Source organism: Protopterus annectens, chromosome 6.part0 (assembly GCF_019279795.1).
Source record: "Protopterus annectens isolate FY-2018-M chromosome 6.part0, PAN1.0, whole genome shotgun sequence".
NCBI lineage: Eukaryota > Metazoa > Chordata > Ceratodontiformes > Protopteridae > Protopterus > Protopterus annectens.
Genome location: NC_056737.1, coordinates 523,367,806 through 523,385,247, shown reverse-complemented (window position 1 = coordinate 523,385,247; position 17,442 = coordinate 523,367,806). Strand labels below are relative to the sequence as shown.

The following is a 17,442-nucleotide window of genomic DNA, read 5'->3' as shown; positions in this document are numbered from 1 at the left end:
CATACATATACTCTGGATGTAAATTGTACATCAGAAAAAAAATAAAATAAAAGTACTAACTTCTGGGTAAAATTGAATTATGTCACAGCTTCATGGCTGGGAGATTTCATATCATGGAAGAAAACAAGACACCAAACTGATACTTCCACATTATGCCCAGAATTTGTCCTGGTAGTTATTTTCTCAGGCCCCCTCCTCCTGGATACCTGTTGCTCAGTTTTAGCATCATAGTTTGGTCTGTATGCCGCGGCGGTACAGTGGTAACGTTGTTACCTCACAGCAAGAGGTTCTCCAGTTCGATTCTCGGCATGGCTTGGGAGTGCCTTCTGTCTGGAGTCTGCATGTCCTCCCCGCAGTTGGGTAGCGTTCGAAAGACATGCGTGTGTAAATGGGCGTGCCTTCGTTGAAGGTTGGGCGTCGAGTTGGCACCTCGGTGTTTCGTAAAAATCTACTGCCAATCATTAGCGGACCGGAGTTCCGCTGTGGCGACCCCTTACCGGCAAAAAGCCGAAAGACAAACAAACAAACAATCTTCTTCCTAGTTTGGCCTAACCTTTGGCTGTGGATACAATCCATACTATTCGCACTCTTTCCCCTCCATATGTTCCACTAACTCATTCCAGTCTACTTCATCTGGATTTCTACCCACACTTATAAACACCACCCTGGCATAGTAAAGTTTAACTTCTCTCATATTCTTTGACTATAGTTCCAGCTGTTGTTTCGTGAAGTGTAATCTTCACATCTTACTTTTTGGTTATGTGCCAGATGACACTTTTTAGCAAATTCCATATATGTGAGTCTTAGTGTTCCAGTCCCTTTCTTGGTCTCTTCCCCATCCTGTTTGAGCAATGCTCAAGGTGTTCATCTGGAGCCCAAATAAATATTCACCTTCATTATACCATTCACCCCTGTGAATTATCAAATTTATTTAACAAGTTTAGGATTACGGATGGAATTTTCTCTTCTCTCGATTTCTACTTCCATTTTTTTTACATTGCTCTATCCTACAAAACTAATTCTCTTGGTATTCCTAACACTTCTCAGATGACCCAATTCTGTTTAAACCTGTTTTTTTTTTTTTTTTTTTTGGTTAGAAAACCTTATCATATAGAGGACATTCCTTGCTTACCCTAATCCTTGAACCCCCCCCCCCCCCCTCTTCAGGATCGCCTAGCTTTCCTGATGAACTTCTCATACCGTGAGATACAAGAACCTCAGGCACATGCACTCCTACCTGTCTTTGGGAATTCCTAAAGGAACAACTGTATCTATTTCTCATGGTTACATACAATACAAGTAATGGATTCATGACATTATGCAGTAACTCCCTAAACCTTTCTATCCATTAAAACAATTAAGTACTCTCCACAGTACATCTTTTAAATAAAATAACGCTTACTAATCTTTCTGCTCGTTTCAAAAGAAGTCTTCTCCAGTCCATATATACTATCTTATCCTCACCCAGAGCTCTTTTATTTTGACTTCAGCATTTACAAAAGATGACACCCAAGGCAGAGTTACAGTTTCAGAAGAAGCTGACATGCATGCATCATACTGTACACTTAAGTAATATTTAAGTCTTGTGGTGCTTCAGCTCAGCAACTTGACAATAATTTTGAGAACAGAAAAAAATTTAAAAAAAATATGCAACAAATCAGGTTCTGGCAAGAAACTTTGTTTTATTAAAAAAAAATCAGTAAAGGTAAGCACTTGCATCTCTCAGACACAGAGACTTCTTTAGACAATGCAACAAGTAACAGTGAATCAAATACATACATAAATATGAGCATTCCTTTAATAAAAAAGCTCTAATGAAATTAAAGCTATAGAGTGCATTTCTTTAAAACTGACATAAAATTTAAGCACTCATTTAATCACGTAGAACAAAAACACCAAAAATCAGGAGAAAAAACAGGTCTTTTATTGTAAAATGATTTAATTCACTATTCGTCAAAGGCAACTTCATTAGAAATACAATTCACTACTACAGAAACACACTTAAAATACTGTCAGCAAGTAAACAATTGTATAACAATCTGTTCAACTCGTAAAACAATTATTCAATTGAAGTGAACCATCAATTAATGTAGTCCCATGGACTAATGTTTGCAGTAAAAAATACATCTAAGTAAAAACCTTATTTTTTAATATTAATTTTTCTGTTGTTTAAAAAACATTTTATGTTGACTGTGTCATTCAGCCCAGGATGTATGTAAGAAGCCAATCTCAGTTGCCATACTGCATCTTTCTGTTCTACTTTGTTCCTATAATCACCTCCCTTAATGTCCTTGTTCACTGACTCAAGAAACGAGAAGGTGAACTTTTTCCATTTAATGCACGTAGTGGAATGTTTGTACAGGGCATTGTTGACATTTTTTGTTCTTATAGCATACAAATGTTCAAGAATACGTGTCCTCAAACTTCTAGTGGATATTCCCACATAGAACGCCGGACATCCACTACACATAGCCAGATAGACAATACCTTCACTACCACAATCTCGTCTACCTGGAACAGTGATGTTGAAATCAAGGTGTTGCAAAAAACTATAAGAACCAGTGTGGCTGTACCTACATACTTTAGATCCCATACACTTATGCATACCTCTGTTGTTTACTCCTAAACAATGGGAAGCATGTCCCCTCTCAAACATATCCTTGATGTTACAGTTTTTACTGTACACAAAACAAGGCACCTCACCCAATACATTTAACATGCCACCATTACCTAAAATGATTTTCCAGTGCAGCGGTAGCGTTGTCGCCTCACAGCAAGAGGTTCTCCTGTTCGCTTCTCGGCTGGAGCACCTTCTGTGTGGAGTCTGCATGTCCTCCCCTTGGTCGAGTGGCATTCGAAAGACATGCATAAATGGGCGTGCCTTTGTTGAAGGTTGGGCGCCGAGCTGGCACCTCGGCACCGTAAAAATCTACTGCCAATCATTAGCGGACTGGAGTTCTGCTGTGGCAACCCCTAACCGGGAAAACCCGAAAGAAGAAGAAGAACAACAACTTTCCAGTTTTCGTTAATAATTTTATGAATCTGGTTATTGTCCAAACTCATGTCCAAACAAAACCTAGGTTTGCTCAGACCTACACCATCCCTATACGTTCTTTTTGTGAAAACTTTTACCAAAATGGGAGGAAAATCATTTCCCCTTCTAGAGATAATCTTGCTGGCAGTATTGTCCAGTAAATCTTTAGGAAGCCCCTATGATGAACTGGCCATGAGGAATGTTCTCTTTAGTAAAGGTGGGGTGGTTACTTTTTTAATGTACATAGCTGTTATAAAAAGTGTTTTTTCGGTGAATACTATTGTAAACCTCATTCGTAGTAGCTTCCCATCCAATAACCACATCCAGGAATGAAACTTCACGACCAAAACCACTTAAGGTGAATGTTAAAAATTCAGTGATACCACTTAAAGCATCTACGAAACCATCTACACTAAAACCTTCCTTTTTAACAATAAAAAACAGGTCGTCTACAAACCTTTTATAAAAGACGACCTTGTCATATAAATCCACACTAGGAAAAATTTCCATCTCCCACCACCCAAGAACAAAACTTGCATAAGTGGGACCCACAGTGGCACCCACAGATACTCCTGACAGTTGTTTATAGAAATTACCATTGAACATAAAATAACTGTGCTCCAATAATAAGTCTAACAACAAGGTGTAAGTGATCACACTGTGGTTACTCAAACTGGTGTACTTAACCAAAAGCCACCTAACAAAATCAACACCTGCTTCCTGAGGAATGCAAGTGAACAGTGAAGTCACGTCAACTGTGAGCATCAAAAACTGTTCACTGCCATTGTCCAAACTGGAAAAAAAGGTTCTTAAATTTTCCAAAAAGTCCCAGGAATCGGCAATGTATGATGATAACTGTTTCACATATGGCTTCAAAACATGATCTAAGTATAAAGAGATGCAATCTGTACAACTTCCTGAGGCAGAAATGACAGGCCTAAAAGGGGGATTTGTAATGCTCTTATGGAGCTTAAGTATTTCAAAAAGCACACCTATTTTGGGATCTTCCACATGCAAAAAGTCAAATAATTCTTTAGATATTTGACCATCCATTAACAAACCATAAAGAGTGGCATAGATGAAACCATAACATTTCAAAATGTCAAATTTAGACACCTTTTTATATTCCAACTTGTTAGCCATCATAAGCTCCATTGCATTATTGTAGTCATTAGTACCCATGACCACAATCCCACCCCCCTTGTCGGCCTTCTAAACTTTAAATCCTTGCTGCATACCAAATCATTAAGTGCCTTTCTCTCATTTGTACTTAGGTTGCAAAAAGAAAGGTAATTACTACTACCAGTTTGAGCCCTGATGTCTCTCTCTCAAAGATTTTCAAACATTTTCAAAGTATACAGTAATGTAGGATTGTACGCAGATGGCTTAGCCAAAGTACTACCCAAAGTTATATCACACAAAATGTACTGCAAATTAAGCTTTTGAGTTAAAAATTTCAATTCCAAAAGTGTTTTAGTCAAGTCAGCCCTTCTACTGGGCTGAAAATTTAAACACAGCTTTAAAACGTTAACGTGCTCATCATTCAAAACAAATTCTAAAAGATTAAATACAGAAATACGTGCACAGTCATCATTTACAGTCCCAACTACCTCTGTGGTCCGCTCCTGCCCCGACTGCAGGTTTGATAACCCTTGCTCCTGCTTCTGTTCCTCTTGTTACGAGAACTGTAGTCCGCCTGTAAAAAAGGCTTGTTGGCACTAAAGCCGGCCCCTTTGTTGTTGTCACAACCACTGTTCTGGCCATTTCTTGTTTGTGAATGTTCACTCATATCACCAGAATCATGTGTAACAGCATTGGCTTTTTGCCTCCCCACTGATGAACTCACATCACCATCTTCAGAAAAACCGGCTTCAGAATTATTAGAGTTTAAAGGGGCCACCACCTCTGGATTCTGAAGTTCTCTTTCAACTCTTCTATTGGAAGTGTTGCCCCTTAAATTGTGCCCCTGTTTAGTTTCTGCATTCCCAATGGGTTTGGCACCACTAGGAATTTAATCAAAGAACTCTTACCCAAGTTCGTACACAGCCAAATCCCTTAGAATCTTCTTCAATTTGCGTTGTGTAACCTGTTTTTCCATTTTGTCAATCCAGTCTAATAACTGCTCATATTCTGTCACAACCTCACAGCAACCATCCATAAGTTGTTTAATATCACAGTCCAAACTGAGTTCATCTCTAAGTTTTTCTAGTAGACAGGTATTGTTTTTAATTAGCAGTTTCATGAAATCTATGCCAGCACTGTTAAAGAAGTTGGTAACTTCTTTAAAGAAAGGACTGTCAGTGGCAACACCGTTCGGCATTTAAAAAAAACAGAGACCTTTACGAACAACCCCCAACTTCACACAGTGCTCAAAGTATTTGTTTTCAATGTGCAAAGAGCGGTACCTTTTTAACCCCCATTTCAGCTTTTCAAGCATAACCATGACATTGTTTCTAGTTGTAATATGGTTAACTTACAACAGTTCTTCACAAAAGGGGTCTACATTCAAACTCAAGAGTTTAACTTCACCAACAGCACCGCAAACACCAGGGACAGACTTTAAACCAGGAACAACAGTTTGATTAGCCTAGCACAAACCTGGCTTCCAGTCCCAGTAGCAAGCACTTTTCATTCTGGATTCAAATCTTTAATTCTTGCAACCAAAGCAGTCAAGGATTTTTGCATCTCGCTAACCGTAGTCACTAGTACATCCAACACATTCTCCCTGTGAGTCGGGGTAGAATGCAGGGTGATGTCCAAGTCTTCATCTCCTGATAAACAAGCCATACCCAACTGCAAAGCACCAACTAAGAAAAACAAAAGGCAGCAGGAACAGCAGCAGTGTATACCAAAGAAAAATGTAGAACAAAAACACCAAAAATCACGAGAAAACCAGGTCTTTTAGCGTAAAATGATTTACTTCACTATTCGTCAAAGGCAACTTCATCAGAAATACAATTCACTACTACAGAAACACACATAAAATACTGTCAGCAAGTAAACAATTAATTGTATAACAAGCTGTTCATATCATAAAACAATTATTCAGTTGAAGTGAACCATCAATTAACTTAGTCTCATGGACTACTGTTTGCAGTAAAAAATACATCTAAGTAAAAACTTTACTTTTTAATATTAAGTTTTCTGTTTTTTAAAAAACATTTTATATTGACTGTGTCATTCATCCCAGGATGTATGTAAGAAGCCAGTCTCAGTTACCATCTGTACAACTTCCTGAGGCGGAAATGATAGGCCTAAAAGGGGGATTTGTAATGCTCTTATGGAGCTTAGGCATTCCAAAAAGTACACCTATTTTGGGATCTTCCACGTGCAAGAAGTCAAAGACTTCTATAGATATTTGACCATCCATTAACAAACCATAAAGAGTGGCATAAATGAAACTATAACATTTCAAAATGTCAAATTTAGACACCTTTTTATATTCCAACTGGTTAGCCAACATAAGCTCCATTGCATTATTGCAGTCATTAGTACCCATGACCACAATCCCACTCCCTTTAGGTAATGGTGACATGTTAAATGTATTGGGTGAGGTGCCTTGTTTTGTGTACAGTAAAAACTGTAACATCAAGGATATGTTTGAGAGGGGACATGCTTCCCATTGTTTAGGAGTAAAACAACAGAGATATGCATAAGTGTATGGGATATAAAGTATGTAGGTACATCCACACTGGTTCTTATATTTTTTTGCAACACCTTGATTTCAACATCACTGTTCCAGGTAGACGAGATTGTGGTAGTGAAGGTATTGTCTATCTGGCTATGTTTAGTGGATGTCCGGTGTTCTATGTGGGAATGTCCACTAGAAGTTTGAGGACACGTATTCTTGAACATTTGGATGCTATAAGAATAAAAAATGTCAACAATGCCCTGTACAAACATTCCACTATGTGCATTAACTGGAAAAAGTTCACCTTCTCATTTCTTGAGTCAGTGAACAAGGACATTAGGGGAGGTGATTATAGGAACAAAGTAGAACATAAGGATGCAGTATGGCAACTGAGATTGGCTTCTTACATACATCCTGGGCTGAATGACACAGCCAACATAAAATGTTTTTTAAAAAACAGAAAAATTAATATTAAAAAATAAAGTTTCTACTTACATGTATTTTTTACTGCAAACATTAGTCCATGGGACTACATTAATTGATGGTTCACTTCAATTGAATAATTGTTTTATGAGATGAACAGCTTGTTATACAATTGTTTACTTGCTGACAGTATTTTAAGTGTGTTTCTGTACTAGTGAATTGTATTTCTGATGAAGCCGCCTTTGACGAATAGTGAATTAAATCATTTTACTCTAAAAGACCTGGTTGTCTCCTGATTTTTGGTGTTTTTGTTCTACATTTTTCTTTCGTATACACTGCTGCTGTTCTTGCTTTTGTTTTACTCATTTAATCACATTGACATATCTGCATTTAACAAAACTTGCCAAATGTACACTTTATAATTGAGTGCATTAGTCAAATTCCCATCTCGAAAATCAAGACTGCAAATATCTAATACACAAAATTAACATATTTTATAATTACTACATGTAACTAAGTATTTATATCATGCATTTCTTTTGTCACTTTTATAGATGCTGTTTATTTCAGTTTTTCTTCTAGTAATGCTGTATATGCAGAATTTTGTATTTTATATCACTCATTTTATTCTAGAACTACTACTCAACCTCTGAATGAAAGACTCACTGAGCAAAACAGACATTTTATGCAGTGGGCCCCCTCCCCTGCCAACATGAGGACAAGCTCCCACACCCACCTGAAGTACTCAAGTCTGAGACTGCAAAAACTCAGAGAAGTGGGAGAAAATGAGGAAAATGCTATACTCCCCTTTTTGCTCTTCTCCAATTCTACACACCAGGACCAAACACTGGTGATCTTTTAAGCCTGACATTCTCAGCATCAAGAAACAATGCAGACACAAGCAATAGAGCTCCAGAAGATAAAATGAAATCAGATATAATAACAGTAAGGTGTCTAGTTAAAATAAAACAAAGTAATGCACAAGTTACTTAGAATGGATACCATCAACGGAACTATGTGGCTAGAAAATGAGAAAGGGCATTTGTGATGACATGGACATAAAATCTAGTAGGAATATAGGTAGATGAAGAGAGAAGTAGAAGGAGGGGGACAGTAGGAGGTAGGGAGGGAAAGTAGCTGAAATTTAAGGATGGATTTGCATTTACTTGTTTATTTGTTGTTGTTTTCTGGGGCTGAGCACTGATTGAACCTAAATACTTCCAGGCCAGCCCAGTGAGTACAACACCAGACACATGTAGTGGCAATACAGTACAAGCAATAAAGGAAAGTATTCAACATTTTAACTTCCAGACAGAGAAATTATATGATTCATACAAAGATTGAATAAGAGGTTTAACAACTTCCAAAAAACAGTATAGTCATTTAGTACAAAACAGTATACTCGCTTAGTACAACTAAAAAGTTGAAGAACCAAACTTAGTGGTATATTCATAGATTGGATATGTACGATGGAAAAAGAGAACTGAAGCTGCTTAAAATACTATCCTGAAAAAATATATACAGCATATACAAAATTATGTAGAAGGAAAAAAAAAGAAAAAAAATGAAGAGAAACAGGAAAATATGGCACGTGAGATAAGCAAATTGGTGTCCGCCAATTACTTCCACCATTCCTGCTCAACTCCTCCAGCACCTGGGCCATTAATCAAACCCAGCCCTATGCTCCTCTATGCTTCAGAGCTGGCAAGTCAGACTGAATTTTGTACAACTTGGTGAGTGGGTGGAAGGGGGTTAAGGAAAGATTACCCAAACAAAGGATAGGATGGGGAAACCATAAGAGGAGGGGGAGAGGGAAAAAAACACACTTCGATGGAATGCAATAGGCCTGTCAAACCAAAATAAAACAACTAGACTATTCAGTACTGCAGTGACAGAATGAGGACATATACTACTAGCAGAATTAAAACTGAAGAGGAGAGATTTGAGGGATAGGGTTTTAATGGTGGAAAAAGAACAACACTTTAGGAAGAAGCAAGGGGTGGTTCTTCTGGTGAATGTCTTTGGAAAAGGAATAAAAATGTTAGAGGTCTTGAGAAGTGGTGATGGGAAATAAATTATTTAGGGAAGGTATATACAAGGGAGGATGGGGAGGACAGGAAATGCGTACAGACCAAATGTGGAAGGAAAGGACTTCGGGATTTTTTTTCCAGGGCACAGGGGAAAAGCTGGTAATGCCAAAGGTAGAGATGATCATATGGCTTATGAATGAAAATGAAAAAGTGGAAGTAGGGTAACATTGTTCAACATATGTAAGAGACTTGAATTGTGGTAGGAGGTTTTCTATTGAGGGGGCAGAAAAGGGTAGGTTTAGTAAGAAAGTTCAGATAATGGATTAAATGCAGTATACAAGGACTTTATAATCAATGGTACATGACTGTTTGATGTGAGAAGTTAAGGGTGGAAGTGGAGGAGGCAAAAACAGAGATTCTCATTGTCAGAGTTGTTTTTTGGTGATTGACATACTGACTGCCTGACAGGGAAGAGAGAAACTATTGGAAAATTAAACAGAAGAAAAAGGTGATGCTTATTTTAAAATAAATGCAGATGACTGCATCATCATGGCGAAAGACTGGGAGAGAGCTATGCAAGTGTTGGGAGAACAAAGGACTGAACTAAGAGTCAGATCGGAAGTGAAATATAATGTAAAAGGTAATACTGATTACAGGAAGGGGCAAAATAAAGAAGGTTGGAAGAAGGTGACACAGGTGCCAGGGTAAAGTATTCCACAACAGAAGTATGAGGAAAATAAAGTGGACACAAATGGAGAGGGGGGTTGATAGAGCAGCTTGGATTTTGGAAAGGAATAAATGGGTCCATAGCTGAAATCTTATATGATACTTAAAATGAATTATGGTATTAGTCACATAAAGCATTGTCTGGGTATGATCAGCAATGGCAAAATCCTAGAATATGAAGGAAAAGTGCCACAAATAAAATTACAAATGCATTGAGGAAAACTTGGAAAAAGGCAAAAGAGGGGAAGGGTATGAAAAAAGGGAGATATTTGTGGGGTATGGAAATGAGTAGTAGGAAGGAGATAAAGTGTTTAAGAAAATGTAAGGGATGAAACAGTCATGAAATTTCCAGAATGAAGCATTCAGGTGATGCAAGAGTGAAGCTTGGAGGTGGTACGTGGAGATAGTAGGTAAAAATGAAAACATCTGATGTACTTAGAGGGACTGGGGATTGACTCTGAAAGAGAAACTGAGATCTCTACAGTCAGGGATGAACTAAAGTTAAGTAAGCTGGCTATAACAGTAGTGGCAAGAAAAAAGATGGGTAGGGTTGATTCCCAGGGAGAAGTGAGGAGGGGGAAGGGACAGCCACCTATAAGGACATGATGAAAAAGGGGGGAGAGAAAGGGATGGGAAAAATTAGGCATATCTGGACAGAAAAAAATTCAATACAGAGTGAAAAAGAATTAAAGGAAACAGTAAATGCTGGATATGCATACATTAAGAGGAGGGGATCATGTATGTTTTGGGCATGTGAATGGGCAAATGGAATATGAAAGGAAGTAGCGGAGGAGGAAACAAGATATGGAAAGTAGATAAGGAGTAGCCAGCAATTATGTGATTCACTGTCTCAGATGATGGAACATAAAATGAGTAGAGGGAGATGAGTAAGGGGGGGAGAAGGTCATGACCGCTATGCTGGAAAAACGACAAACATATAATAAACAGAGTAATTAAGGCAGATAAAGTTGGAGAGTGGGAGGATAAGTTCTTATGCTGAGTGAAAAACAGCATTTGAGTACTGGGGAAACAAACACATTTTTGGAGAAAATACGGCGGGGCTAGCCACACGGTGGTGTGAACCTTGGCTCTAGATGGTTGTCACTGTTATACTGACACCTCAACACCATGTGCAAAAATGAGGAAAAAGGGACTGCAGATGGACGGAAGGAAGAAAGGAGGGCTAATATATGGTTTACAGCTGACAATTAGGAGTTATGGCAGGGGCAGAAGAAGGAGAAATTGGGGAGTGAGAGAGGAGAAGGGTGGGGAGTCTGAAAAAAAGAGGGGAGGTAAATGATGGGAAAGGAAGGTGGCACAAAAAGGGGTAGGATGAGAGAGGAGGCAAGATGGCAGAGAAAGAGAATGAGCAGCAGAATGGGAAGGGAGCAGGAAAAGAAAGAAGACACAGAGGACACTGGAATGTGACATAGTAGGTGACAGGTAACAGTAAGGTGGTGGAAAGAAGAAGAGAGGATAATAAGGCAGCACAACTGAGTTGGAAAGAAGCTATTCTACATATGCCCTGGACAGGACAGTGTTTATATTATGTAATGTGACACTGAGATGTTACAGTGATGTTAACATTTTTTGTGACATGAAGCTGATACAATGGGGTAATAAAATGTTATGATCTGCTTAAAACATTGGCAATGGATTTAATTAATTTAAAGAATTAATTGGGAAACAAATGAATCAGTGGAAGAGACCATCTAAAGAGGTCCTTTTCCAACAAATCCCTGTAATGATTCCATCATCAAACTTTCCAATTACTTTCTTGTCAATTTCAGGGACAGAAGCTTCGTCAGCTCTTGAGCTGGCTGCTCTAATACAAAGACTGGGACAAGAAACTGATCATGCTAGAGACTACAACAAAATACAGAGGGTCATGTGAAAGAGCACAACAGTAATGTTGATCCCAAGTGCTACCAAACCAAACACACATGGGGACATATCTCTCAACCTCTTTGTGCAAGAACAAAGGCCCAAAAATAAGGACCTATTTTAAATATTGCTCTTATAAACTTAGAAAGTTGTTAGAGTAACAAGATTTGCATTAAAATGCATTTTCAGAAGGACATGAAGTCTGAAACTTGGATGTATTGCATTATTTAGTGACTTCGGACCTCAGTGATTTGTCAAAAAAACACAAATTTAATGAGGAGCAGACCAAAAATATGAGGCAACAATCTGGACATTCTGTGAAAATATGAACAGTTGAGAGGTATGCCTGGGGTGGATTATTCCTGCCATTGGGGAAATCTCAACATACCACACCACACCACTGACAAGGGTTTCGCTGATATTCCCCTGCACTCTCTGACTAACTAAATCCTTGGTGAAGAATAGCAAGATGAGCCATTTGGCAGGAAATCACCCATGTGACCCCAGTACAACAGAGAGGATAACCTACATTTACTCAAGCATCTGAGAGCTATGTTCTTGCACTTCCAGCAAGGAATAATTTCAGAACTGTTTTTGCTGTTGTTCTTTAACAACTCTTCTGACTATGATTCCAAGCTCTCAAACAAATGGTAGAATTTTTTTTTAGTAGAAAACTAAATTAGGTTTTCGATCAGACCTCGAACAAAACATGCTGCCGTATACCTGTCTGGGAGTACCATTTTTTAGTCATATCACTTATGGAACACTACCTCACACACTTCTTCTTTCGGCTTTTTCCGGTTAGGGGTCACCACAGCGGATCATCTGTCCGCTCATGATTGGCAGTGGAGTTTTACAGTGTTGAGTTGCCAGCCCGGCGCCCAACCTTCCACAGAAGGCACACACTCACACCTAGGGCCAATTTAGAGTGTCCAATCCACTACTGAATGTCTTTGGGATGTGGGAGGAAACTGGAGCACCAGAGGAAACCCACGCGACCACAGGGAGGACATGCAGACTCTGCACAGAAGGCACCCCAGCCGAGAATCAAACCAGAGAACCTCTTGCTGAGAGGCGGCAATGCTAACTGCTGCACCACCGCGACCGCCCAACACTGTTTCACACACTATTGTTTCTAATTGCAGAAAACTGATAATACATTTTTAAACTGTTAGTGACAGAAGTGATTACTGATATTTGAAAAATATATTATTTTTAAGCTAAAGATTAAAAAGGTGAAATTTGCACAATTTCACAATTAAGGAAACCATGCACATTAAAACAGCTGTTTGAAAAAATAAATACTTCTACAGAAATGCCACTTCAGCAAGAATAGTACAGGGAGGCTTAAGTGAGTCAAATAACATAGCTTTACCTTTTGTGTTATGCGTTATTTGGTCCTTACTCCTGTAACCAGAAGATGTTTTCATGAATAAACACTACAGAGCTGTGAGTAACACAGAAAGAAGCAGCAGCATGCATGAACACAAAAGTCATCTGTATACAAAAGAAAAGTTAGGCTCTCCACATCCCAAGTGAAGTTACTAGTGAAGAGCACAGCCCACCTTTGGAGGCAGAATATGTTTCATCTGTAAAATCAATAATGCAATGTAGAGAATGGAAACAGGCTAATGGCCAGATTAGGAGGGACTAAGCATTAACAACTGCTCAAGGGTCTGCCACACTGCTAGCAACTCTCAGCAGAGGTTGGAGGCTGGGTACCACAGCTGCTGTGCTACCAGGAAGGGGTAAGAAGAAAACAAAGTGAGGAAGGGAGAGGTTGTCTGCTCTCAATGTATTCTGAATTGCTGTTTTCAGAAGTAACTTCTGATTCCCTCTTAGCCACCACCAGCTTCAATGCCAGTTCACAAGTAACATAAGAAACAGCTATAAGGAAATATTCTCTAGAAGAGTAAGTACCTGCTCAGAAGAAGCTACAGCAGCATTTGATGCCATCTCAGTACACAGTATGCTGCAAGAATTAGAAATGAGGAGGAAGAGGTTAAACAGAGACCAGCATCCATGGTGTAGTGACTGAAGCCGAGCAGGACACAGCTCCTGCCAGAAGATATAAAGCATAAACAAAAAGGTGACTTGAAAAGGAGTGGACCTAATGTGAGCTTTGATAAACCCTTTTAACAAAGGTGGCTAACACACCAGTATTTCTCAGCACTTTAAACAAGGCTGTGACCAATCAAATCTAATTCCTTGGTCAAACCAATAAATGTCATTAAGGTCCATGAGCATTTATTCATGTACATGCAGATATGATCAGTAAGAATCAAGACTGCAGAGTTGGTGGTTTTGTGCAAGCCAGGTCTGAATCCAAGCATTGCTAAGGTGATCCTTGAACTGTTTAGCAACATGATAGGCAAGGATGAGCAAGAATGAAATAGGACAAGTGATGTATGCTAGCTTCAGGTTTCCAGGTCTACATATAAGAATGGCCAAGCAAATACAAGACTGAGTTAGAATGTTGGTCAGGGGTCAGCAAGGGAGCAGTGAAATATTGATTTGATTTCTGGAGACTTGTAAATAGTTGTCCTCATTGAATAAAATATTCTGCATTATATTAATATAATCTTCAGTATTAAAAACCACAATGCTACCTCCCTTGTCCGGGGTCATAATACGAATCCCCCTATCTTCTCTCAGTTGTTTCATTAAAATTCTTTTATTTTGATTCAAATTATAATGTACCTTCTTATTCTCTGCCCACAACTTGTAAACGTCCTCTTTTACTGCTTTCTCGAAAGTTCCAACCAAAAAATGCAAAGGGGATTGAATGTACTACTTTTTTTTAAAAAATTGCACTTTTTTGAACCCACATTTCCTTCATTGTTTTTGGAAAATAACTTTCTTGTATATAACTGTATACCCAATAAAACCTCAGCTACATCAGGAATTTAGTAGGGACAAATTTAAATCCTTTGGAGAACAATGAAAAAATCTAACAGAACTGAAACTACAGTGTTTTTTTAGAAAGGGAAACTTTTACCAACAGAATTGTGTACCTTGCAAAATGTAACACCTACATGGGATTTTATGTTGATAAAAGAGAGAGACCCCTTAAATCTAGGATTTACAAACATTTATACGACATAAAAAACAAGAAAGAAACAGATGCCTTGTACAGGCATAGCATGTTATGTGAGAATTGTTCTGGTTTTAAATTTGCTATTTTGGACACGGTGCAAATAGACCTGAGAGGTGGGGTTTGGAAGAACATTTTATGTAAAAAAAAGAGTTAATGTGGCAGCTAAGGCTAGGTGCTAACCTGCACCCTGGTTTACATGATTTTATATCCATTATACCATTATTGAAGGAAAAGGCAGGAAAAATATAAAGTTATAAGCACTTTAAATTAACATTTTATTTCATTTGGAACAATTTGTTGAAATAATGTATTTATAGTGCATAAATTATTTGTATTTTCCCATGCATTTTATAATGGTGATGAAAATTTATTTTTTTAGACATGTCAACTTAATTTTAATAGTGTAAACTGGTTTATTTTTATCCAACAACAGTTGATTTTAACCTATTTAAATTCTTTTTTCTCCTTGTAGTAATTGTTCTGATGAAGTCAACTTGGATTGATGAAAGCACTTAACAATTTGTGTTAAATAAAACTGTGTGGAGTCCGGAAACCTTGGTGGTGCCTGTTTTGGTTTATTTTTTCCTCTTTTTGCACCATTGCACCACTTTTTGGGTTAATCGATCCCTGTCAAACTACCTATTCAGTGAATGACCTAATCATCGAAGTGGAATTCACCAAAAGATTTTACTTAGCCATCCTGAAAAAAAGTTGTGTGATTGACATGCCTACTGGCCATGATTTACCCATTACCTCACTGTAGTGTGATCTCAGATTTGGTATATTTAACTTGAAGGGGGTGTGGAGGTGCAGGGGGGTACAGCTCCCCCTTGTAAAAACATAAAAAAATTTATCTTTCACGGTGTTGGCCAAGTAAAATCTTTTGATGAATTCCACTTTGATGAATAGGTCATTTGCTGAATAGGTAGTTTGACAATTAGGACTCGACAATTGGGTATTCGATAAATTAAGAGTTTAACGATGTGTTACAGACCCCAAAAACAGGTAGAAGAAAAGAACAGAGCCTGACTGCATGCCATCTCTGTTAAGCTGACAGACATGTGACTAGATGTGCTGAAGGGAGAGTCACTGACCTTGTGAAATACTTGAGAAAATCCACCACCTGTATAGCAGCTGGTGGCTGAATAAAGTACATACACTACTGAATGAGACAGTTTGAAGGAGGATTTTACCTGAAGTCTTTAAATCAGTACAACTTTTTTTAATCAACACAAAAATAATTCTGTAACTCCATTTTGACCAACATAAGCAAAACATAAAAAAAAAAAAAAACTAATTAAGCAAACCTATGAAGAGGTTACCAGTATATCATCATCTAAGTATACTGTGTATTAACATACTTGAAAATCAAACATTCTACTTCTTGCTGTACTTTCAGCTAGTATCTTGGTAAAATAACCCTTCTCACACCAGAAAGCTAATGGTACTACTCAGAAAGTATCTGCTTACCTCAGGAGGACCACTGAATGAATATGCATACAGAATAGGCTGGATCATGATGAGAGACTGCGTTAAATCTTGCCTCATGAAGTGATGACGGTAGTAAGAGCTCTCATCAGGGCTGTTGTTAAAGACTTGCAAGAAAGGGGATCTTCGTAAATGGAACATGAACTAGATAAAGAAAAATTACTGATGAGCATAAGTTACATCAATAGTTAGAAACCATCAACTACTATGCTAATGTCTTTACATTAAGTGAAGTGACTAAAAAATGACCAACCCTGGTAAGTAATATAATTCTTTACATCAACACCAAATTCTCCAAACTTATGAAATGAACAAATATTTACCAAATAATTGACATTTCTGATGTATTTCTGCTATCCATGCTAAGACTACAACAATCTTGCATTTATTCCAAGAAGAACTGTTCCTGTTTCCAGAAAAATGCCTATTTCCAAGCAGTACATGGGAAGTGGGTAAGGAACGTTTTATATTACACCTATCTCTACAAGCCTGGTAGAGTAACTTCAGAAGGCTGCAGGAAGGTGTCATCTGTGATATCATATTGGCACATTCCTGTCTTCAGAGAAAAAAGGAAGAAAAGCCACATGAAAGTTAACTGAGGGTAGGTAGGGTAAAACACTCGTCATGTCACTGTGAACAGTAAAGTCCTGTGTTGTCAAAGATGTTTGCCACAGTGCTTGTGTGTAAAACAATGCTACTATTCTCTCTGACGGAGTTTATTTCTGCAGTGCGACAGATATTCACTTTTTACAGCTTATTCCACCAATAATAAGGGATGGCAATCCACCTTGATAGTGACAAGTTTTGAAAGAGTAAGTGAAGGTTAAAGGGATGATCAACCTCCATTATTGAAGATATACATTGAGTGGTAATGTATTACAGTACTTACTTACCTTTAACTTTGCTCTAAGAGATAGCAAGTAATATAACACGAGCAAGCTGAAAGTTCAGCCAAACTGCAAATCTCAGAAGAAAGTTAAGGAAGGCATATACTGTAAAACATAGCTTAGGTAGTACTTTTTGTTTTTCTTTTATTTTTAACCCCTTTTACAACACAATAAAATCAGTTCTGCAGCAAGACTAATATCAGACCTGGTGCTACTTTGGTGCAGAGATAAGACCCAGAATG

General features: G+C 38.1%; 1 protein-coding gene across 1 annotated transcript in view; it reads right to left on the bottom strand.

Moving 5' to 3' along the window:
• The window catches only part of SEC23A (SEC23 homolog A, COPII coat complex component), a 1,400,163-nt gene that overhangs the window by 192,334 nt on the left and 1,190,387 nt on the right, over positions 1-17,442 (bottom strand). The window contains exon 16 of the mRNA XM_044074240.1: positions 16,296-16,457. Within this exon, the coding sequence (XP_043930175.1) occupies positions 16,296-16,457 (162 nt within the window). The remainder of the gene's footprint in view (positions 1-16,295; positions 16,458-17,442) is intronic.